The sequence below is a fragment of the Primulina tabacum genome, chromosome 10 (genome assembly GCF_025594145.1).
Source record: "Primulina tabacum isolate GXHZ01 chromosome 10, ASM2559414v2, whole genome shotgun sequence".
NCBI lineage: Eukaryota > Viridiplantae > Streptophyta > Magnoliopsida > Lamiales > Gesneriaceae > Primulina > Primulina tabacum.
In genome coordinates, this window is record NC_134559.1 from 7,790,375 (window position 1) to 7,816,017 (window position 25,643).

General features: G+C 33.1%; 4 protein-coding genes and 2 long non-coding RNA genes across 8 annotated transcripts; 2 read left to right on the forward strand and 4 right to left on the reverse strand.

Annotated features, from left to right (window-relative positions):
- Window positions 1-8,853: 8,853 nt before the first annotated feature.
- Window positions 8,854-11,722, reverse strand: LOC142505515 (uncharacterized). Of its 2 annotated transcripts, XR_012804442.1 has the most exons (6): window positions 11,584-11,722; window positions 11,365-11,500; window positions 11,012-11,283; window positions 10,848-10,910; window positions 9,659-10,281; window positions 8,854-8,890 (listed from the first exon to the last, which is right to left on the reverse strand). It is a non-coding gene; the product is annotated as an uncharacterized LOC142505515 (long non-coding RNA). The 2 variants fall into 2 exon arrangements; XR_012804441.1 differs by having other exon boundaries at window positions 9,659-10,910.
- On the forward strand, window positions 10,628-12,146 carry LOC142505514 (1-aminocyclopropane-1-carboxylate oxidase 1-like). The gene is made up of 3 exons (XM_075618526.1): window positions 10,628-10,774; window positions 10,854-11,077; window positions 11,211-12,146. Exons 1-3 carry the CDS (start codon window positions 10,673-10,675, stop codon window positions 11,812-11,814), a joined length of 930 nt encoding a protein of 309 aa, XP_075474641.1. The 5' UTR covers window positions 10,628-10,672; the 3' UTR covers window positions 11,815-12,146.
- Window positions 12,147-12,287: 141 nt separating this feature from the next.
- LOC142505932 (uncharacterized) lies at window positions 12,288-13,698 on the reverse strand (the record flags this gene model as incomplete). The annotated part of the gene is given in 3 exon segments (XM_075619076.1): window positions 12,288-13,396; window positions 13,399-13,461; window positions 13,464-13,698. Coding segments are annotated over 3 exon segments (597 nt in total), but the record flags the coding sequence as incomplete, so codon positions are not given.
- On the reverse strand, window positions 12,288-14,536 carry LOC142505516 (uncharacterized). Its single transcript, XR_012804443.1, has 2 exons — window positions 14,438-14,536; window positions 12,288-12,688 (listed from the first exon to the last, which is right to left on the reverse strand). It is a non-coding gene; the product is annotated as an uncharacterized LOC142505516 (long non-coding RNA).
- Window positions 14,537-17,757: 3,221 nt separating this feature from the next.
- On the forward strand, window positions 17,758-19,522 carry LOC142505270 (tetraspanin-2-like). The gene is made up of 2 exons (XM_075618183.1): window positions 17,758-18,471; window positions 18,999-19,522. The coding sequence occupies exons 1-2, from the start codon at window positions 17,974-17,976 to the stop codon at window positions 19,308-19,310; spliced, it is 810 nt and encodes a 269-aa protein (XP_075474298.1). The 5' UTR covers window positions 17,758-17,973; the 3' UTR covers window positions 19,311-19,522.
- Window positions 19,523-19,538: 16 nt separating this feature from the next.
- LOC142505269 (uncharacterized) lies at window positions 19,539-22,062 on the reverse strand. 2 transcript variants are annotated; one of them, XM_075618182.1, is made up of 9 exons: window positions 21,936-22,062; window positions 21,580-21,654; window positions 21,280-21,347; window positions 21,006-21,153; window positions 20,842-20,922; window positions 20,607-20,693; window positions 20,219-20,304; window positions 19,893-20,013; window positions 19,539-19,710 (listed from the first exon to the last, which is right to left on the reverse strand). In XM_075618182.1, the coding sequence occupies exons 1-9, from the start codon at window positions 21,969-21,971 to the stop codon at window positions 19,633-19,635; spliced, it is 780 nt and encodes a 259-aa protein (XP_075474297.1). In that variant the 5' UTR covers window positions 21,972-22,062; the 3' UTR covers window positions 19,539-19,632. The 2 variants fall into 2 exon arrangements, with proteins under 2 accessions (XP_075474297.1, XP_075474296.1); XM_075618181.1 differs by lacking the exon at window positions 21,936-22,062 and having other exon boundaries at window positions 21,580-21,929.
- Window positions 22,063-25,643: the final 3,581 nt, after the last annotated feature.

Here is a 25,643-nt window from a genome sequence, read left to right on the forward strand (position 1 = left end):
AGTGAGATTTTCAAAGTCACTTAACTTCTGCAATCTGACCTCTGCCGGATAGTACTGTTTTAGAAATGTTTCTCGGAAGTTTCGCCATGTGATTGGTCCAGCAGCGATCATGGCTGGCGAGACTGCTTCCCACCATTTAGCTGCTCTGTCTTCCAGGAAAGGCACAATCACATCCACTTTGAGTGCCTCGGGGACTTCCAAAAGCCTTAACTGAGTCTCGACACTCTTTAGCCAACTCTGGCCAACTTCGGGATCAGCGTCCCCTCTGAATATCGGACATCTGTTCTTTCGGGGGGATTCATAATGAAATTTGATTCCATTCAGTGGTGGTGGGTGGAGGTGGTTGATTGGCATTTGGGTTTCCCAACCCTTGCAGTGTCGTGGCCACTATGGTGGCTATGGCCATAAGATCAGCTTGGCTTAGATTAACTGCAGGCGGTGGTCCATTCTCCTGTCGATTCTCCTGTCTCTCTTCGCGATCGGCATTAGCGTAACGCGGGTTGCGGTTTTGTCTTGGGGGTCTGCTGGCCATTTCCTACATTCGCAAGTTCTAAAAATTGGTACGAGTAGGTTCATGCAATAGATTGCGCAGAAGTAAATTGAAATCAATGGAACAAATAAAATATTTTATTGATTTCTCAAACAAGAAAATAAATGAACATGACCAATCTAAATAAATAAATGTATTGAAGAAAAGAAAATGTAGCAACAACGGAAATACTACAAAAAAAAATGGTCCACTAAACGTTCTAATATGCTATCTCGCCATTTCCTGAAACAATAAAGAAAGGAAACGCTCAGAATATCAAAAATAGGATAAAATAAATATCAAGAACTAATAGAGCAAGGTATCGAAATTTATATGTATTTTTCGAAAATTTCCGAAAATAGGAGGTTAAAGCTGGCCGGTTGACTCGATGATTCGGCCGAGTTGACTCGCTGGGTTGACTCGCCGGAGTACGGTCGGAGCATAGGCGTATGTCGGCGACGGGGTAGGGGTTACGGAACCGGTGACGGCATGGCCAGAATCGGTCGGAAAACTGCCTAATTTGGCCGGAACTCGCTCAAAATCGGTCAACTCCCTTGAAATTGGGCGTTTTTGATTTCTTGATCCGATCCCAAAATTGATTGTTGAGAAACGTTACCCATTGATTGTGTATCGTTTGTGTAAAATTAATTTAAAATCGGAGTAGGATTGGCAGGGTAATTGGACAAAACAATATTCGGCGTTTAAGGTTTACACGCCCTATTTCTTAGATCTGAAATTACGGCTTCACCCTAACACTAAATCTGAAATTGGTTGAGGGCTATTATTCGTTTCGTCGAGACGATTTCGGAACTGGTCTCTAATCGAACACACGTTACCGGAATCGGCCGGAATCGGTGGAAAAGCTCGACGGGGCACGTAAGGTGCTGTTTGGTCGAAATCCGAAAAAAAAAAAATTTTTTGAAACTCGATTCTTCCACTCGGATTTTGAACCTGGCGGCTCTGATACCACTTAAATGTCACGCCCCGAAACTCGGGATTGACACCGGCGTTGTTCATCAACCACACAATCGAAAAACAACCAGTCTCGTAGCACAGTATAAACCGAAACCAGTTTATTTCATAAATTCGCAAAAACAACCATTGTCTTCACAACTGAATAAATTGCGGAAGCGTTTACAATTAAAATAAACCTACTAAAATTCTTAAATCCTTGCAGCAAAATTCTCGAAATTTAAATAATTTTACCAGCCCCAAAATTGATCCGACTCTACTTCCTCAACCTGTTCCTCTGATTTATCTTCGGCTTTATCTGGGAAGGTTGTAAGGGGTGAGTATTTTGGGAAATACTCAGCAAGTGGGGGCCGTTCGAGTACACAACAACATGCATATAAAATTCGAAATACGTACACACACACACCATGCATAAATTGACTCATACCACATTCGTATTCTTGACCTAACACTGAGATTCATGCACAAATCGTAGCCAGAAGGGGTAGAAGAAGAATTGTACTCGATCGAAATTTCGAAAATACCAAAAATGCATACACCGAAATTACACATTTAAAACAAGCCCACTTACCTTAGATATCGTAGAAAAACGTGAATAGAGGGGAATCCTGCACTGGAAATTCGAACCCTAGCTTCGGGGTGGGACTGCAGCAGCGCTTCGCTTCTTCGCACACTTAGAGAGCAAGCTCTCGAAAATCCTAAGAAAACTAGGAGAGGAGCTCGAAAATTTGGAATAGAAATGGTGTGAATTTTCGAGTCATAGGCCCTCCTATTTATAGGGGTTGGCTGCTATCTCGATCGAGTTTATCCGCAGCGTTTGAATTGAATCAAATCTTCATCTAGAATCGTGATCTAAATCTAAATATTTATTCCTGATCCTGGATGATAAATTTCGAAATCTTGATATCCTTCCCTTGGATAAATTTCGAAATTATGCTATGTCCAGCCTGAAAAATTTTGACTTCTGTGTCTAATTTCCAATATTCAGTAGACTTTTTATTTCCTAATTATATTTCTTAAATCCCAAAATTTTGCTGACTTAAACCCGAAATTTAGTAGTATTTTTCCACAAATAAGATTTTGATTATTTTCCTAAAATCCTGGTAGTTAAATCTTTCCCAAGCTGCATTTATCGTGTAAACTTTTCCCTTTATCTATGATTTTCGAAAATTCCCTAATATTCTTTCAATATTATTTTCGAAAATCCCATGATAAAATCCTCAAGATTTTTAGTTCCAAGATTGGGTTATCTTCTTGCTTAAATCTTTATCCATGTATATCAAATCTTAGATCTATATCCGGTATAATTCTGCATATCTCAAATTCCGAAAAAATATACACGATATTATTTAAATTCTTGAGTTCCAAAAAAATGTACACATCACAAATTCCGAAAATCTCGCAAATCTTGGTACAAAATATTATCATGATAAAATCTAAAATCCTGGATTTTACAATTATGACTTAATTATTCGATCGATAGAATTAATCTAGTCGAAGACAGTTATATTGTCTGCATCTAATTCTAAAAAAAATCATCACCATGGTCATATAAATACACCCTAAAAGTTAGGAGATTTTCTAATGACTGGCTAAATATATATACATTATCCATAATATATGATAACTAACGTAGGCCAGATAAGGTTCACACAAATTGATGCGCAAAATTGCATGCCACCAGGTTAGAGGGGCTGCGAGACTTTTTGTCTTAGCCACGACTACAAAACACCAAGTTCAATCATGCCCGATAGAATTCGAACCCTAGTATAGAGATAAGGGGCAACGGATGAAACTAACTGAGCTACAAGACCGGTCTTGGATATCCCATAATTTTCGATGAAACGACAAATAACATATGGACCACGGTCTAGATACAATGAATCAATCGTATGTATAGATTTTACTGATCGAAGAATTTAATTGTCTTGCGCAAGTCGATTATCATCATGGTAGTATTGGTTATAATGTCATAGACGGGGACACCTTATATTGTTTTTGAATCGATATTTTTAATTTAAAACTTGAGTAAGTTTTCTGTGAGATCCGTGAGATGGATCGACTATGTCAATATTTATAATGCAAAGTAATATTTCTTCATCTGTTGTGTCGGATTTGAGGTCTCGAGCCCAAACTAATGTAAATGCAACTGCATGATGGATCTCTATATCAACTATTTCGTGTTCGTCCTTATTTTACAAAAAATATTAATTGAAATTGTTATAAAAATCATTTATATATCAATATAAACTCATTTTAAATCTGTAATTTTTGTGTATTACAATTTGAACTTCGTATATATTGATTGACCGCGAGATCTAATAATTTGAGTAGTTTAAAATTATATGAATAGGATTGGGCATGTGAACTCGTACGGTATTTTGTAAAATTAATTATTACACATGTGCATGTGATAAATCTCAATAAGTATTTGCAGTAACGTTTTGATTTTCTTTTTCTGAAAAAGTGACAGACTAAATATTTTCTCCCGACAAGTCACACATATGACAAAAAAATAATAATAAAACGTCAAAAAATTTAGATTCCATATGTGAATAAATAAAAGTTCATTTTTATGACAATGTCGATTATGGAAATGGGATTTTTACCTTTACAAAAAAATTGGGTTTTTGTGACAATGTTGATTGCGAAAATGGGTGAAAATATTCTGCATAAAAATTTATATAAAAAAATTATATTTTTTATAGTATAGTTTGTATGTTTTTTTTAATTTTTTGTCATGATAGTCAATTTATAATGTTAGTAAACTAATTTGAACTTTTTCGATTTTAGTATTTTTTCATCGGAGTGTTGTTTTGGAACTAGAAAATGACGGAATGACGACTAGAATTGCTGACAAACTTTTCTACTCCATATTTTTGATGGACATGTATAAATGTGCTGATTTGGTAAGACGATCTACTACTACCCAAATGCTATTATGGCCTCCTGGAAGTGCTGGAAATCCAATTACAAAATCTATGGTGCTGTTCTCTCATTTCCACTCAGGTAGAGGTAAAGGTTGTAGAAGCCTTGATGGTCTCTGATGTTAGGCTTTTACCATTTGACATGGGAGGCACTGTTTTACAAAATCGAACATGTCTATTTTCATTCCCTTCCACCAGAAGTGTTGTTTCAAATCATGGTTAGGGGTGGGTACGGTACGGTATACCGTACCGAACTACGGTACCGTATACCGTACCGAAAATATCGGTATGGAATTTTTCCATACCGATACCGAAATTTCGGTATACCGCACATTCGGTATACCGAATTTTCTGTATGAAAAAAGTTCATACCGGTACCGTACATTTTCGGTATACCGACATTTTTTCTGTATACCGAACTTAAATTTAAAAAAAATAATAATAAAAGTTGTTTTCGGTATTTCGGTATATACCGAAATACCGAAAAAAAATATTTCGTCATACCGTACCGAAATGTTCGGTATACCGATTTTTTCGGTAAGTTCGATATTTTTTTCGGTACGGTTTTTCGGTATTTCGGTATTTTTTCTCACCTCTAATCATGGTACATGTCTGAAGCCTCTATCGCTCTCTATTTAAAAAAGTGTAAAAATTAGAAGAAAAAAAAATTCAAATTAGTAAACTAAAATTGTAAATGTATCTATAATCAGTCAAAAACGAAAAGTAGAATGTTACCATACAAAAATGTATTCGTTCTGGCAAATTTGAAAGTTGGACCACTCTCATTAATTGGTGGCTTTTAAAGAAATGGACAGCACATAAAAAAAAATTTACAAAAAATTGACATTAATTTTGTCATATAATGGATATTCATGCACTGGGCCATTCTTTGGACATCAAGGCTACCCTAAAAATTAACGATTTGGATCATCTATATTGCATAACATGACATTGTAACATGTTTTTTTACGGTGTTTAGCATGATGTTGTGTACTGTAAAGTCGTTAGATCATATAGATCTCACATGAGGTCTGCTTGATCCAACAGTTGCGTTGTGCACAACATCGGATCTAAATCGAAAAATTATTTATATATGCTACTGATTTGTAGGCTATAACTTACCTGACTTTCAAGTTTAGCGAGGTCTCAAGTTTGAGATTCAGTTATAACAATTTATTGATTCAATTTAAGAAAATTTTGAATATGTAAAGGGAAATATGTTTGTTTTAAATATGTTTTGAAATAGCTTCTTTTAATTTTATTTAATCATATTGGGTAGTCATTTACGTTTTAAAATTTTAATATAAGAAATATTTAAATCTTTTCAATTACATGACAAGTTAGAATTTTTAATCAACCTTGTTAAGTTTTTGTTTGTTTTTTCCCACATGAGTTGAGTAAGAAATTTCTTATAATTAGATTTTTGTTTTAAATGATTTTTTTTAATAATTTTTTTTAACAGTGGAACATTTTATTGTAAGACATTAAAATTCGTTTTACCATTTTATTATATTTGATACCATTTAAAAAAAATCCAAATAAGTGGGATTTAATTTTTTAAAAAAATGGTCCATGTTTCCAAATTTTATGTGCACTTTTCTCAATATATTAATATTAATATTAATAGTAACTTTTTGCGATATAAAGAAATCCAACTTTCACCCCTCCTCAACCAACCACCTTATTATAATTCATATCCCCACAATTATTCATATTGCATATATCACCCATGACTATTGGTTTCTTTTTAAAATATAAGTATGAAACCATGAATAATACAGGGGAATCACCTAGTGGTTGTAATCAAGAATTTATGGTGATTTTTTTGTTTGAGTTTCAGGATTTTTTTTGTACTTGGTTAATTTTGTGACTCGTGATATTAATATTCGCGAAAAATATTTATCTTAGGATTATGAAAGATTTCAAAAATTTCGATAAGGATGAATCTGTTTCCGTGAAACAAAGTTTCATCACGTATAAATTTTCAATTTATTAGCATTTCAAATCCATAGAGATGGCCGATTGTTTAATTTGTATCTCATTTAATATCAAGATCTCAAATTTATGACAAAGTTTCAGATTTGAAACTCGATTATAACAAATTTCTCTCGAACTAAAGAAAATTATTTAAAAAGTAATCAGAATTGTACAAAAATATGATTTGGTGTGGTTTGTGTGGTGAGACACACACACACAATAAATTTCATCATATATTGTTCTTTTCATATAATGATATATAATGATAAAAAGAAACCAAAAAAATTAAAATTTATTTATTGCGGAAGAAAACAAGTTGCAATCTTCTCATGGGCCACTCTATGTTTGATATTTTTATCTTATAAATTAAATAATTTATATCCTTCATTTTAAATTATATCCACATATTCTTCTTTCTCTCGTATATTCTATGTTTTGTATATTATTAATATTATTATTATTATTATTATTATTATTTCTCCTTTATTAAAAAATTAGTAAAGGTCCATAAGTATTTAGTGTTCAGAACCTTATTAATTACATTGCAATTTTTTAATCTTAAATTATGATAAAAATTAGACATAATTTATTAATGATTTGAGGTTGAGTTAATATATTATATATATTTGGATTTTTATTTTTTTTTAATGTCCAATATGTGAATTATTAAATATTAAAGAAATAAAGTATTGATAAGTTGTCTAAAATGCCCTTTCGTATTTGAAGTATAAATTGTTATTTTGGTGCTTTTTATTAAATATTCGTAATGTGTATCGATATATTTTAATGATTGTAGTTCATAATTTATGATAATTTTTGGGTTTCGATTTTCTATTCGAATAGGCTATGGCCTATGGGCTCTGTAATATTAGAATGAATATTGAGCAGCCTGTGAACAGAATTACAAATGAAGCAGTTTGATAATCCGAGATGTCAAAATGGGTTAGCGGAGAGCGATAGCTCGTCTTTTTGGAAATTGAGAAATTATTAACTTAACCCACTCATTTTAGGTTGCGGAGTAGGTCGAACGGACAGATTTAGCCAATTTTATGTGTAAGTAGACGAGTTGAACAGAGTGGCCAGGTGGCAGTCAACCGCCTAGAAAAAATGCTATTCGGCCAGCTTAGACGGCAAGACCACTTAGGTGGTTCTAGTTGACACGGGCGGTTAGGGTTTTTATGTTTTTATTTTGGTTTTTTTTTTTAATTAAAATTAAATTCAATTTTAAAAAATGAAAGCTAATATTTTTTAAATGCTCTAAATCAAAGTTTAACTAGAAATGTGATTTATTGGCTTGTCCTAACAAATCAAATTTCATCATCTTTTAAGATCTAGAGTGAAAAAACTTTACGACAATGATTTTATATCCGAAGAAGAGGAAGTTCACTATAATGATATTAAGTTAAATTAAACATTGGTTTAATATCCTAAAATAATACTTCATCTTATTTATTTTAAATCATGAAACTAGGTTACGAAAATAGTCTTCTGGCGGCTCAAACTTCCCGCAACGCGCTAAGGCGCAAGCTTCCAATTCATCCTCTACTTGATGGTGATGCAACCCGAACCCCTCGAGCTTTATTTCCAAACTTTCATTGGTTGAATGAAGGCCAACATTGAACATCTTCAATCGTCCTCTCGGGATTGGTTCTTGGAACGCATAGTGGTTGGCTAGATTCATATCATACTCTTCATTTATATCAAACTATGATATTATTATCATAAAATAAAAAATAATTTAAAGATATTAATATATAATGTTACTAAATATTATAAAAATCAATTTTTTAAAAAAATTGTCTTGGCTGATAGGCGCAAGAGCGTAGGTATTTGCCCACTGTCTACCGTCTATCATTTTTTAAAACACTGTTTCTAACATCGGAGATGTGTTATCAGAAAATTTCTGGTGGTCTTTCACCTGTTTATTTGTATTTTCAATTTTCAGACGTCTTACAAAAAAACTTATTTGGTCCTCAACATGTATTTTCCGAGCTAAATCCGCATTCGATCACTTCAAACTCTAGTCATCATTCAACTATTTATATCAAATATGACCAAAAAAAAAAAAATCACCGTTCCAAGATTTATGATTCTCGATATGAATAAGGAATCGTGTGCTTTTCATGGGAATAAATCTACTAATGAGGTTGACATCCTGATGATTGAGGAATCTATTTTCATGGAATAAATCGAGCGCCTTTTCATAATAATTCATATTTTTCAACACAAATTTTCATAATAATTCATATTTTTCAACACAATAGTAAATGCGAAAAAATATATAAATTTTAATTTTTTATTTAAATTTTGTTATTTTTTAATAAAATTTAACTTCTATATTTTAAATATTAAATAATTTATAATTTAAAATTTTTAATTCTAAGATTTATCGGTTTTATTCTTAAATTTTATATGTTTATGTGATATAATTAAAATTATAGTTAAAGACCTACACATTTTCTTGTTGAATCTCATATTAAATCCGCTTACACTGAAGCTTGATTTTGACGTTTCTTCATACTCCAGGCTTTTTAATACTTTGTTTGACATATGTATAATAGATTAAAAATTATATATATTAGAAGACAAAAAGAATATATTAAAAAACAAATTTTGTATATAATGGATTATGTGGTTTATGGATTTTCCTTAAAATAACTAAGCTGACACGTCGGAGTTGGCTGCTGGAACAATATGGTGGTGCCTTACCACACCACATACGGACGCGCGGTTGCATTCGTGGTGGTGCTTCATGATTCCAAACATATCATGTTCCATGTTATGTCTTATGTGAGGTCGTACAGTCACATACAAATGCGATTTTAAATATTTGAGTTTGATTATTATCGTAACAGTACGTACAAAAATAGATATGGTAAGGACGAGATTGACTGACGAGATATTTAAAAGTAAATTGTGGGTATTTAATTTTCATTTTTTTTCTCATTTAGAAACCACTCTTACCCTCTTAGTTCTAGCCCGAATACCTACACAAATTGGTGATCAAGACAATCAACAAAACCTTGGGTGGAGTTGGGTCGAGGGATTTGAATATATAGATTCCAAATTCATTTGATTACTTATTATTGTTGTATTTCAAATCCAATCATTTGTTAATTTAGTAAATAAAACTGTAATTATGATGAATTTGAAATACATCCAAAATAACGTTTTTCTCGAATCTCCCCCTCAAAACATATCATTTCGTCCTATCACAACCTAAGACAAAGAGACAGAAAAAACAAATATCCACTTATATCTAACTAAGAAGTAAGAATGTTAGTTTCAGAGTCATAGTCAATCACATAAGATAATGTAAAATTCAATCCCAAAGCTCCCATTGGAAAAACAACTTGGATTCATTTCCCCTTAGCTGTTGCACCTCATTCAATGGTTTCTCCAAAAATAATGAATTAAAATGCAAGAAGCCATCAACTACAGTAAATAATACTCAACAGAAACCATATAATAATCCCAGTTGACATGTAAAAATATGCCGGGTGGGAAGGAATCACATGAGTGATAAGGTCAAAGGTAGAATCCAATCAAACAATATGACTTAAGTAGGGATAATAAATATAATCACAGGAGTACATCCAGTAAGATTATGACTGAGTGGTCTTCATCGTTGGATCGAGCCAATGTATTTCGAAACCATCCAACAGTTATTATGCATCGGGGCGTATGGAGAAAAACTTGAAACTCTGTATATTTTTTTGTCCAAGCACGTTATACTGCTACCCTGACTCATGCGCTGCGTATCCTAGAAGATGGAACTTATATTTTTCGAATAATAGGATTTTGCACTTGTACTTTGTGCCGTCCGGACTTGTTGTTCGCCGCTTCTGAAAGCAAAGACATCCCACAAGCAAAGATCTATGGCAGGCACACGATAGATTTGTTTGCAAGTCAAATAATTGAAAATCAACTAAAACCACATGGAGGGGGTGGTGATCTGAACACGGACTTATTTTTAACTGTTTTGATCTTCCCAATGCAACCAATAACTCTCCTTTCAGTAAGGTTTTAACTACCATTCCTTAGAATCAACTGTTCTAATATAAAAATGGTTTCTTTCTCCATTATATCGAGATATGTACACTGATTACATAGATTTCCTTTAGATATCGACCTACAAAAAAATGCCTACTACTCCTTTGTCGATGCCCTATATATATTCCTCCAAGTTAGAACATCTAACTCAATCAGAATCACAGTTAAAATAAGACATCCTTTCTCTGATTTTAAAAAAAGAAGAAGAAAGGAGATGGACATCCCTGTGATTGACCTCAACGGCCTCGACGGTGAGAAGAGAAGTGAAATGATGGCACTTCTTCACGAGGCTTGTGAGAAATGGGGTTTCTTTATGGTAATGAAAATGATTTACATATTATCTTCATTGAGTATTCATGCATTTCTTTCAAACTTGAGGTGTTTGCTACCTGCAGGTTGATAACCATGGAGTTGAGAAAGATCTCATGGAGAGAGTGAAGCACTTGATGAATCTGCATTATAAAAACAATATGAAAGATGAGTTTGAGAGCTCGGGAATGGCTAAGAGATTGGAAAGCAACGGATTTATCAAGGAAAAAGATTGGGAAAGCACATTCTTCATAAAGCATCGCCCGAGTTCTAACATCCACGAGCTTACCGGCCTCTCGATAGACCTCAGGTGAGTCATTAAAATAGCAAATGAATATTCAAGACTCTCTCAAAGAACAAACAAGATAGATAACATCTAATTTTACTGAAATTTTGCTACCATCTCGAGTGTCATCTGGAAAATTATTGCAATTTATATGCAGCAAAACAATGGAAGAATACATCGATCAGCTAATTAAGCTGGCGGAAAAGCTTTCAGAGTTGATGTGTGAGAACCTGGGAATAGAGAAGAATCACATTATGAAGGCATTTTCAGGAAGTCAGGGTCCTTATGTGGGAACAAAAGCCACAATATACCCTCAATGTCCACGCCCTGAACTTATTAGAGGCCTTCGAGAGCATACAGATGCTGGGGGTATAATTCTCTTGCTTCAAGATGACCAAGTCCCGGGTCTCGAGTTCTTCAAAGATAGGAAATGGGTAAAAATCCCGCCTTCCAAGCAGAACAAGATATTTGTTAATATTGGTGATCAGATCGAAATATTAAGCAATGGAGTATACAAGAGTGTTACACACCGAGTTATGGCCATGAAGGATGGTAACCGGCTCTCCATTGCCACCTTCTACAACCCCGCAGGAGATGCGATAATTTCTCCGGCACCAAAGTTATTACTTCCCAATGACATATGCTTCCAAGATTACCTGAATCTTTATATGAAAACCAAGTTTGGAGACAAGGGTCTTCGGTTTCAGTCCCTGAAGGATTCGGTCAATGGACATCAAAGCATTCTTACCACAGAGGACTGATAAAAATTTCTTCTTCTGTCCATCTATGTAATTGTCATGTCATACTGTGTGTGTGGTGTCACTCTTTCTCTCAGTTACCTCTTTTTTATTTTTTATTTTTCTTTTTTCTCTTTTGTGGCTCAAAGTTTAAGTGAAGCTGCTGTACTCTGCTTCCTTAACTTTAACCTTAATAAAATCAATGTTTAAGGTGTAAAGTTTGAGTATGTTTGAACTAGTTAATTGTCTTAAGATCTTTTCACAGCATTCAGTGCTTAATTTTTCTCCTTCCGGTTTCAGAGGCAAATATTCGAAAACCAATTCTGTAGAACGCTGAAAAACGTAGCCAGATTCATTTCAACATGAACTGACAGCACCGAGCTTAAATAATGATTTCCAATTCCTGTATGTATTCCACGTATCTTAGCTGATAAGAGTAAAAGTTCAGGTATGATGTACATGAAACTGAAGAGATATTTTATTAGACCATAGGTTCAAGACCAGAGTCCAAACCCAAAGAGTAGCCTTTTAATCAAGTAGGAGAGCCTTCCAAACTTAGCAGATGTTATTTATAATATTGGAAACTCCTTCGGAAACCGATGTTCGTGGCAACCCACTCTCAACGGGTTTTCACTTATTCAACATGTACACACTTTAATCCAACCTATAATGTGAATAGGAACCACGTTATCCACAACGGCCACCCCTTCCTTTGTGTCCCCTATCAATGAAACTAACAATAGTACGTCATAGACCTGAGAGAAGTTCAAACTCGAAAACACCGGGTCCCAAATTTTTTGGTCACTCAACAGTTTCTGATGGAGCTGACATGGGATCATAATACATTAGTCTCTTACTTTGAGTGTGTAGAAATAATGCTGATGGCAATTCATGAAGCCTGTACTGCAACAGAAATCATACTCTTCATTGTTTCATTTCGCGCGTGGAATCAAAACTGCTATTTATTTCAATCATAATATCTATCGTATGTTATTTTCCATAAAGCCTAATCGTTACCGCAATAGATTTCTAGGTCAAGATACATCTTAAGAGGAGAAATATGGCCTCTCAAAAATAAACCTTACAGGGGGGTATTCCTCACAAAAGTTCAGCAAGATAAACATGTTGGACCGTACAGAACTCAACCTAGAGCTCTCCAGATAAGCATGATGGGATCACAAAGCACATGCAGAAAATTTTATTAATGCCAAGAAAGGCTACAAGCCAGACAATTTTGATAATACAGATTTGGTTACGAGGGTACTAATATTCGCAACAACTGCAGTTAACAAAAGCTTGGGAGGCCCCTACAAGGGAGCACATTTCTTGACAAAGCATAAAAGGAAATTGCCAAATTTCAAAAACTTTTAATACTTCTCTGCAAATTCACATACTGGGAGATCGACTGAATCTAGAGTCAAGTTAACATTAAAATTCAAGATGTTTTGAAATAAGCAAAACAAAAATTCCGTCCACACCAGTTCATCTTTAGTTAGGCATCGGTGATTGGATTTGGGAAAGCATATTAACTTCAAGGCTCCTTTATATTTGCAAAGCAATTTTTCTCACAATGAGGAAACATGAGAAGGGTGCAGAGATTCCTTACTATCCTAGTAATTACATCACAAATAAGATTCTTGACTCGATCGTTACATGGAATCAATGGAAATAAAGGGAATACTCAGCAGATCTCTGATGCACCTAGCAGTATTCTATTGTGGAATCCATTAGCATACGAGCCAAAGGTTCATAGAGAGCAAGAAACTTAGGAAGAATAACAGAGCAGAAAATTTGAGTCGGCCAATTAAGTACATCTCCTTCATTTCTATAAGACAAATGGGAAATTAAAACTGAAGAAGTCTCGTCATCTGTATTCCATGGTTCAATCAAATTTACAACTGCCAAAGAGTTTCATTCATTTCTGATGCAAAGTTCACGAATTTCCTTGGCCAATTCCACAGCGTTTGTAGCAGAATCCACACATAAAAGTTGGTGTTAAAGAGATTTTGCCACATTTTCAAATCTCAACATTAGCATCTAAAGGCTCATCAGTGGCCATTCCCTCCACATCATATTATTCTGCCACTTCATCCAAATCCCTCTTTCTTCTCCTCCTTCATACCGAAGGATGATTCATCTTCACGACCACCTCACACGCTAGAGGGTGTTTCAAGATTTAATTCATCCGGCGAAATAGGAAGCCAAGAAAACAATGGCTCATTGTCTCTAGCAACATCCCTTGCCAATCCGGCACCGTTTGAAACTCGACCTCCACATGTTCTTCTACAGAATCCAAATTCAAATGAGAAATCTATCGTTAATGGGACACAAGCACCAAGTCAAGAAGCTTTTCCGCAGCTTTCTTCACTCAAAAATCAAGATCTTTTCCCTCGTCCAACATAATTCTGACAATTCTACGCAAGTCCTTACTGCAGAACCTCTGATAATCACACGCAAGAAATGACAAGATTCGGGCCTGAACTAAATCAAGCAGTGTTTGTATCAACATAACCCTGCTCATGAACCAATAAAAATCGACACTTTCAACAAAAAAAAAACACACACACACACAAAAAGAAAACGCAAAACCTCATAAATCTAAACGCAACATCCACAGAAACCAGTAAAAAAAACCCATTTGGATTACCTTTTCTCTTGATTTGGAGTAGAAGAATCAGAAAATTGAGCTCCTGTTGGTCTGAAGTAAAACACCTGGAGATTTACTCTAAACACATCCGTTGGATCATGGAAGACCAAAATCACAAATAAAAAATATACATTACGAAAAACATTTTTCCTAAAACTAAATAAATCAAAATATTTTATTTTAAAAAAAAAAGGCTCATCCACTAAATTCAGTTAGATTGTATTTGGATGAAATAATATATATGAGTAGATTTGATTTCAAATTCACATCTCTAATATATTGTACCCATTTGCTCAAAATTAGAATAAATGATTTGAAATGATGTTCAAGTATAATTGTTTGCTTCAATTTCAAATTCAACCTTCAATTTAGTCATTTGAAATCCATACATTTTAAATTTCTTGATTTGAAATGCTTTCAAAATTAATATTCTTTTATCCAAACACAACCTTAATTTTATTTGGATGGAATATTTAATTTTGAATAAAATCAGTAAAATTGAAATTTTGTGTTTTTGTTTTGTGGCAACCACATGTGTGTGATGTGTGTGCATGGATAAACCAAACAATTGTCGGAGGCTCAAGGGCATGTAATAATGTGCTGAAGTTGATAGTTTTATCTCATGATGATGTAAGTATTGATAATTTTATCTCGTGTTTATTCAGTAGTAAATAGATGTTGAAATTTTAATGTTTTAAAATATGCAATCATTATTTTTTAAAACATAATAAAATTGCATATAAATATATCGAAATTTTAGAATTTTTCCATTTTTCGCTTTTTTTAAGGTTAAATTTGTTCCACTTAAGACCTCGTCGAATAGCAGTATCAAAACTCAAAATAATAATGTTTCTTCTTTCATAATGTGTTATTTAGTGGAATGTATTCAATTCAAAGTTTTGATGACTTTTAATGACTTTTTCAAATGATAAATTTTTATGGATTTGATATATTTTTATTGAATTTTACGGAATCTCACAGATTTATGTGGATTCATGTAAACTTTTTTTGTAAGATTTTTATAAACTTTTGTGAATTTTTTTTATAAAAATTTATAATTTTTGTACTTAATTATAACATATTTTTTTTATTAATTTCTTTGAACCAATAATTAATTGAAATATATAACATATTCAGTTTAAAATAGTTTTTCAATATTTATATTAATAAATAAATTTAGTTATTTAAAAATTGGATCATTTAATCCCTACATATGTATATATGTAGGTTTGTATGAATGTTTGTAAATTTTTTAAAATACACCAATTGATTAATCTATAACCTTGTTTTTGAATTGATAATATACATGTGAAAAGAAAATTATTTAGCATTATATGAATATAAGTTTGTATAAAAATATCATAGCTTACATATTAATTGAAAATGCTAAAAAAATTTAAAAAGCATGATTGTTGCAAGGCTATTCAATTATTAAGAATTAAGCGAAATTTTTTGGATCATCTTTTATTATTATTAAATATTACATTAATTTGTATAAATCATAAATTAAAATTCACAAAACCAATTCTAGAATTTAAAATTTCCTATGAAATTAAAATAAAAAAATTATTAAATGAACAATCATCCAAAAAATGAAAAATTTGAAAAAAAAATATGAAAATATATATAGAGATACACATAGAAAATTTGAGAGAGTGATAGAGATAGATGAGAGGAGATGAGAGAAGATAAGAACATAGGTGATGTGAAGCGACATAGAGAGAAATAAATAGCTTGTGTATGAGTTAGAAGTTTTAAAAATCCATTCAAATCTTTGGGTTGAACCAAATACAAATTTTGACAATTTATAGTTGTACTTTAGACTTTAATGTTTGTATGTTAATGAATTCCATGAAGTTATTAAAATTTTATTGAAAATTTGAATACCTATAGACTTTTATAGAGTTTTTAAAAGTCAATGCTGAATATCACTTGACTTTTTAAAACTCTATGAAAGTCTATTTTGAATATCATTAGACTTCTATAGAGTATGTAAAAGTCTTCATTGAATACATCTAGACTTTTAAAATCTACAAAAGTCAATAAATCTCCTACATTGAATACACTCTCTAATCTCTCTAAATTTAAATGCTCTAAAAAGCGACAAGCGTAGTCGGGCGGCCACCAACTGCCTAGCACCTACGCGCTTAGACAGCTGTCTAGATGGTGCTTAGACAGTTTTTTTTAAACCTAAACATCTAATTTTCTTGTCTATTTTCATATTTAATTTCTCTATATTGGATTTTAACTCAAAATCAATGACATATTCTCATTTTTATTCGATACAAATTGATTGAAAAATATGTCAAACAGTCTTTTTAAAAAATAAAAATTATATATATTACATTAGACGTCAGTCTAGTTGGATCTAAAAATCGGAACGGTAGACGACCGCAAAGCGTCTAGACGCCTTCTAGGCGGTCGTAGACGGCTCCTTTTAGAACACTGCTATATTTAGCTTTTTCCAGCATATAATAACCTTATATGAGAATAAAAAATTAAATAAGAAAAAAATATTAATATGATACTACATTCATCCTAATTATATATATTTGCTTATCTATTTTTCACACAAATTAAGAAATTCATTCGAAATATCAATAATTGTTTTTCTAACATCGGATCCGGAACACACTCAAAAGCCATTTTGTCGATCCAATATTTGATAAGTCATGAACCAAAGAATAGGTCAAAAATCAGCCAGACCAGTTCACTCTTTATTTTTTATTTCTTTAGAATTTAATTATTTCTTATATTTGAATTTTTATTTTTGGTTATATATATGATTATTTGGATTTTTAAATTTTTTTAAAAATATTACTTTAGTAGTGTTAGAGTTTTTTTTAATAAAATATAATTATATTTGATATTTTTATTATTTGTATGTTGTTTATATTTTAAACGTTGGTAAATATGTATTTTTATTATTTATATACATATTTAAAAATTTTAGAATTTAAAATATATTATTTTTCATATTATATTATAATTTTATATAACATAACAGTGTTTTGATCCGATCTAGTCGAACCGATCCGACCAATTGAATGACTATTTGAAGCAGGTTGATTCATCACGGATTGAGATTGATATTAATTATATAAATAACTTTCTAATTTTTCATTAAAAATATATTTATATAAATAGTTTGTTATCTTTAATGTTTTGCTAATTAAAATTTTAAAATTAAATAAAGATATAATAAAAAAGAATAAAAGAATTTTGTTTAATATAAATAAAATCTATTCCATTCGAGACGGTAAAAAAAAAGGTCTTATATATATTATGACGAAAGAAATAATATTCTACAAATAATTAATATATTTGACTTTCATTATCTTTCTCGAAAACTCTTACACTTGAGAGTGCGGACTCTGAACCTGTCACTCGCCGACCTTTGTCGGGAACATCTGAAAAACACGCACACTCACGCACCGCCACCGCATCTCCCAAAACAAGAAAGATTTTTATCTTTTCGACAGTAAATTCGAAGCAATCCAAGCCCACTTTCCCTCACACTCAGCGCCAAGAAAATCATGGCATTGAGTAACAACATTACAGCAATCCTGAACTTCGTGGCCTTGATGTGCTCGATCCCGATAATGGCCTCCGGCATATGGCTGGCTTCCAAGACGGACAACGAGTGCATCCACTGGCTCCGGTGGCCACTGATCTTCATCGGGATCGCGTTCTTGCTGGTGTCCCTTACTGGGTTCGTGGGGGCGTACTGGAAGAAGGAGGGGCTTCTGGGCGTGTACTTGGTGTGCATGGCTATACTTATCGTGGGGCTTCTCGTGCTGATTGTGCTTGCTTTCATCGTCACGCGCCCCGATGGCGCGTACTCCGTGCCTGGGGTGGAGTTCCGGGAGTACAGGCTGGAGGGCTTCTCGTCTTGGCTGAGGGATCATGTTACGGGGAGTGATAGCTGGGGGAAGATAAGGGCTTGTTTGCAGGATACCCAAACATGCCCTAAGCTACCCCGGGAGTATGTTTCTGCTGCTGATTTCTTTGCTGCTCATCTCTCTCCTATTCAGGTGAAAAAAAAAAGTTCTTGATTTTTCTTGGAGTTTATTCCAATGCAAATATTAGCTTTTTAAGGATTACACGAGAAGAAAATTTGAAATATAGGCTGTTCAAGTATTCCATATTTGTCTGTATTTACTATGTGTTTTGGGGTTAACGAGATCCTACCTATATTGGCACTACCTCACTTTATTTCAACGGATAAGATCTTGTCACACCTACAATTTCAAAAAACAAAAGGGTGCTATATATGCCTAAGCAAATCTTGACCATCTATCCTATTATGGGACAATGTCCACATGGTAGGATGAAATAAACCGTGTTTTGGGGCCACATTCTCTTATGGAATCCCTTTTTTCTGTCCCTTCCTTGTTTATAAGAAATGACGTAGAATCGTATGCATTTTACATTAAAAAAGGTGTCCCATATGCGCTGATGATGTAAATCCGACATCATATTTCTTGATTTCACTTTAATTACCACGAACAAGAGAAGTAGATCCACACACATAACTTGTGCATTTTCTTTCTTACTACAGTCAGGGTGCTGTAAGCCTCCAATGGTTTGCAGATTCCAATACTCGAACCCCATAACGTGGATCGGGCCATCGAATGCTGCAGCAGCAGCTGACTGCACTATTTGGAACAATGATCCCAGCCAATTGTGCTACAACTGCGATTCTTGCAAAGCTGGTTTACTAGGGAACTTGAGACATACATGGAGGAAAGTGAACATTATACTAATTATCACAGTGGTGGTTCTGATATGGGTTTATCTCATAGCTTGCAGCGCATACAAGAATGCTCAAACCGAAGAACTTTTTCGCCGATACAAACAGGGCTGGGCTTAATAAAAGGTGTGTCCAAACTAAGATTTCCGCTCTTTACAACTTGTGTTTTTTAGTACCTTTTTTTCTTTATGGGCTTTGTATGTATTCTTTGTGGTTTGTTTTGTGCTGTGAAGTATAAAACTTTAATGGAAACCATACAAGGAAAAGTAAAATGTAAAGGTGGTGCCTCCATCACATGTTCATATTCTATAGAAGTTGTTGCAGCAACTACTCCATGGCTACAATCCAAGTCGAAAAATGATCTTTTTATTGCAATTTTATGTGTAAGATGTTTACATATACTCACCAGCCAGCTTACTCAAAACTTATTTGGTTTACAACGTCAGGCGATTGCTAGTTTTCTTGAGTACACGACGTACATTGGATCAGTTCGACCAGGGTTTGGAGATATATCCACAGCCTGAAAAGAATTACATTAAAATGATGTTATCATTGTTTACCTGAACAAAATGACCATCGAAACCATTTCAATGGTAAATATATCATAATGTCCTGAATATAGACTATCGCGTTAAATCCTAAAAATCACCGGAAATTGATGTATTCTTGAATCAGTGAGACCAGAAATCAATGGAACATTACCTTAGGTGGCTCAAAACCTCCGGCATAATGAAAATAAGCACCAACTATCATTGCATGATCAGCATCTCCAGTTGCTGTCCATATTGAGATTGCCTTTGTCCAGAAACAGCGATTCGAGAAGCTTATGGTGCAAGAATAACACACAAATTTAGATGAAATTTACAAAGAGAAGGTTGAAAGCTAAATGTATTTGGAATTATAAGACATATTTAAACAACCACAAACAATAACAGCACTATAAAGCTCGGTGCTTAATATCATCAAGAATTTCTTGCTACTTGCGTTCTCGTGCAGTTTATACTTTCATAAAATCAATTTACTCTCACCTCATAATGGCAAGTCCGCCTGGTTTAAGGATCCGGGACATCTCCTTGAAAACGTCGAGAGGCTTCGTAAGGTAGTCGACACTAACCTGTGACACAAATTGACATCCCAAACGTTACTGTAAAATCAAAAGCTGTCAAAAAAGCTTGCAATATAAAAAAACGAATGGAATGAGCTTTGTATGATATATTGATTCGAATCACTTTATGAAGAGGAAGTAACCTTGAAGGTATAGGTACCATGTATGTTTCATAAAGTACTCGCTCTACTCACACATATGGATGCATGATACATCCAATGATCAAACTCTAAAACACTGTTTCAATTCTTCCGATGTAGAATGGATCGAATCATATTGCCATATTTGGTTAACCTGTTAATGAAACATACCACATTTGTAATAACATCGAAGGCGTTGTCTTCAAAGGGGAGTTTAGGATTGACATTTAAATCTTGCACAACATACTCTGTCAAGACCTACAGAGATACCGATGGAAGCAAATGAATTCTTTGATTAGTGGCAAGCGTTTGGTATGAAACGCATCAAGCGAAGATGCGTGTAATCAGTATCTAACTAGATGAACAGTATAAATTCAACTGCAAGAATCTATGATATGGAGCTCACTGGATTTTTCTTTAGCTCTTCTTCATTCAATCCCATTCCCACTATCCTGGATTGCTTATATCCTTTAGGATAATGACTGACCTAGATTAAATATAAGAATCGTGTTACGGTGGTGCTATGGTTTTAGCAAAGATAATGAAGTTTTAAGGCAAGATATGACTCACCCAACTGCTGCACATGTCAAGAACAGCTACTCCCCGAGTATCACTTGGCGGAAAATTCGTCGAGTAGTACTTGGTGAGAGCAGCAATGGCCGGATCGTCAATATGAGTCACAAAACGTGGATTTTCATAGAACACATTATCTGGTGACCTGGAAAACACAAATTTTCTTCATCACATGTTTGTACGAATCATGTAAAATAAAACAGAGCACATGAACCAGAAATGGTGTTCGAAGTGTGATAAAAGAAAACAAACGGATTCCTCGAGACTTTACTCATCAAAACGCTGAAAATCCTCTTCCTTGAAGGGAAATTTCTCTGGCCATTCCACATTCTCCAACACCTAAGTTGGAAGAAAAGCGATACACCATGATCAATATTCACAAACATGAAGCCATCACCAATGAATTAGAAAAGGGAACATCTCAACCAGCATCTTCACACAAAATGCAAAGAAAAATCAAGACTCGATAACTCAAAAACCAAACAAATGAGAAACCCAATTCAAGAAAAACCCAACTTCTTAAACCAAGAAAGACTTCGAAATCTAAATAAATTGTTTTAAAAAATCTGACCTTTTCGATAGCACCCTTTTGCCTGGCCGAAGCAATGAAAGATTTAGAGGCAAGATTCCCAGCCATGTTAAAGAACTGCGAAAAAAATGGCAATACAGCACTAATCAAAACCCTACGAGATGCTTTAAATCCATTGATTCTCGCTGAAAATTGAGGCACAGAGGTGAAAGTAAATGCGGGTAGGCAAGAAAAATTAACGCCCGCTAAATTTCTTGGCCTATACTGCAGTCTGATGCCCAACATACTAGCCATCTCTCTGTTTTACTACAGTATTATCATTATTTTTATAGTCACATGCAAATTAAAGCCCACGCTTAATCTTCTCACGGAAGTCTGTGGATAAGACTTGCGATTACCTGAAACAACACATGGGAACGTAAAATACCCATCATCTTCGTTTTTTACAGCTGATTTCACATGAGATTTTGGGAATTTTTCGGGTCTTTTTTGGTGGTAGGAATGCTGTTTACGTGGCCATCTTCCTTTCATTTATTAAATTTTTTAAATATTACAGAGTTTAAAATCCTACCGTTAATATTTAGTTGTTAAATTTCATGTGTATTGTCATCACTATTATATTTTTCTTTTCGGTTTTTGATAATTTTAAACGAGAATGTTCGTGGAATGTTCCATATATTGATGTCAGATCAACATCACGTCGGATCAAAACATTTCAATATATGTTGACTTCATTGCCAATGATGACATATATCTCTTTTTTTTACTCTGTGACATTTTTATATACGTCTGTTTCGAATAAGACACAAAATTATGTGAGACGGTTTCACGGATTGTATTTTGTGAGACGGATATCTTATTTGGGTCATCTATGAAAATGTATTATTTTTTATGCTAAGATTATTACTTTTTATTGTGAATATCGGTAGGGTTGACCCGTCTCACATATAAAGATTCTTGAGACCGTCTCGCAAGAGACCTACTATTCGAATAATATCATCTAAACTATCATTTCTAGGCTCTAGCTCGAAATCTACCATATCGTTTCAATGTAGATAATCACATAGCATCTCTTCAAAATACTATACATAATATCTTTATTTATCCTCTATTTTTTATATTTATAAAAAAAAAAATCAACAATAAACTAATCCAATGAACATTTCAAGTTCGAATTTAAATGAAATTGTAAGAAAAAAAATTTAAAATTTTCAACTCAAATTGAGCTTGTATACCAACACCTTAAAAATTCATGTCAATTCATTTCTTCCGAGTTCCGGTGAATAAACAGGGGTGAGAAAAAAATCTTCCGTTCAACCAAATTGGTCGATTTTCACTATTGAAATTGACCAAACGAAAACAAAAAAGTAAAAAATCGGTTATCTCGATCGGTAACTGAAATAACTGGTTTTTTGGGTAAAAAAAATATTTTGCATTCCAAGTTATTGTTTTTTAAATCAAGATTTCTAAATTTTTTTATTATATAATATATAATATTTCTTGAAAATTAGAACATATGCATGTGACATTTTCCTTATTAAATCTGGATCATACCAAAATAAAAAGGCAAGGCCCAAACAAATTTTATAATTCAGGACCTAAAAATATTTTTAAAAAAATTAAAATAAAAACATAATTGTGTTTAACCGATAATCCAAAACCGAAACCAAACCGATTTTACCGAAATAACCAATATTGTTTTTGCTAACAAGTGGATAGTTGGTCTCCAATCTCAGCTGCCTCTCATTTAAGAGCCCATTCAGTAAGCAAGTATGATTTAAAAAAATACCACTAAACAATTTTAGGAAAGAAAAATATTTGAAATTTAGAGAACTATTTTTTCTTTAAAAAAATTTTCAACTCCTAAATTAGACGAAAATGGCCCCATCTCCCCTATCCACCTCCGAATCACAAGGTTAAGCCCCAAAATTTTTCTTGCATAAAATTAAATTTTTCTCATTTAAAAAAAATTTAAAATTTTTCAGTATTAATATATGCATCCGTCACTAATATATATATATATATATATATATATATATATAAAGAAATTCTATTTAGTTCACTCATGAAATATTATTATTTTTTATTATAAATATGAGTAAGGTTGATCCGTCTCACAAAATAACAACTATATTCGATAACTACCTTTATACGTTTGTGATGAATACGTGTTGCTTAATGTTCGAGATATTTTTAATTTAAAAGTTTTGAGTTGTATTGTTATTATTAACATTAGATCAAGAGCAACAAGAAGTCGATGCCCCTAATATATTTCACGTGTTTATCAATTACCCCGTTAGGTTAGCGAATCACGTGTACGTGTCAAGTAAATTTGGAGAAATGACCCACAAATTGTACTCAAATGGAATTTAAACAAAATCCAACTATTCAACACCTAAAACGAACACGAGGGCAGGTAAAGGGAGGGTTCCACTAGAGGTCTTTTTCTAATCGAGTTTTACAAGGCAAAGCAAATGCTATAAAAATATGTGATCATGGAACCCAAAATCATTATTTTTTGGTGTGTATTGATAAACTCGTGAACAAAACTTTGTAGACTGCGAATCATGCTAGTCAGATTAACCGTACATAGCAAACTCTATGCAACATGCTGACTCAAGAAAATATCAGTAAGGAAAATTTGAACTTCTGATCATTGATTAAACACTCACCAATTTCACTGACTCGGAATCCTATCATGAACTTAATTATATTAAATTTAATTCAACACAAGTGTCTCTAATTGTATATTGATAATTGTTGGATTCCGGTTTTCTACACGTCCAAACGCAGCGGAAGTTTTAAAATTTTTATTTATTTTGACAATCAAAATATGTTTTGCTTTGGGTGCTAGTTATACCTTTGGTGAATAAATCACATGGCTCCAACTAATCCCGTATTAACGGACGTAGCTCTTGTTGTAAATCCTTACAAACGTTCTTCGATCTCCTAATCCGGTCCACGACTGGAATATTTGTTCCTCTTCTAAATTGCACTAGAAATTTAGAAGATGTTTTGCGTAGAGATATAACACGAAAAATTCGACTCAAATATTTAAACCAAATTTTCTTGTAAAAAGAATGAAATCGAGAGCAGCACCCAAAAATTGGAAGAGCCGAAAGTGTGTATTTTTAAAACATCTTGCCAAAAGATATTTTATGCTCCTCACGTAAAACAAGGATCAAAATCCTTATCAATATGTCTAATCTTTAATTTACTTAATTAATTACATAATTAAATCAATTAAAGATTCTAAAAATATTTTCATGCCAAATCATGAAACTCTTGGATGCAAGTTTCTAAATAAGAATCAAGGTGGTGGAGGCTAGGGTTTTTCAAAATTGTGAATGAATTGTTTTTAACCCTAAGCCTAAGACACACATATATAAGCTTAGGGCCCATTAATTAAATTAAATACTTAATGAGCTTAATAAATTAATTATTCTATTTCAACTAGCTTAATTAATTAATCTTTTAAAGTCCAATTAAGAGCCTTAATAATATGTATGTTGGTCTTGTACTCCTACAAGCCCATTATACATATACCCATTACATTTAATTTAAATCCCTTATAAATTCAACATTTGAATTTAAAAGTATAAATTCAACTCCTTGAATTTATCACCTCCAAAATTTAATATTTAATTAACCCAACTTTTGAGTTTAATAAATTAAATTATCAAATTTTATAAATTCAACTCCTTGAATTTATTCTCTCCAAATTTCATAAATTCAACTTCTTGAATTTACTATATCATAAATTCAACTCATTGAATTTATTTTCTCAAGATTTAATTATCATAAATTCAACTCCTTGAATTTACTATATCATAATATAAATTCAACTCCTTGAATTTATTCTCTCAACGGGAACAAACGATCCAGTGCTTGTGTGACCCTCAATAGTTCAAGGATACAGCTAGCTGTGGGTTCACAACTCTTTGTGATTCAGAATAATATTTATTCTTATCCGGGCTTACCCTAGTTAGCTCTATTCTTTTCATCAACACCTTGATTAAGAATGTCAGAACTCATTTCTGATTGCACCCATCGGATCATGGTAAGAGCGTCTAGTAGCATCGCCCCATGATCCCCTAGGTATCACT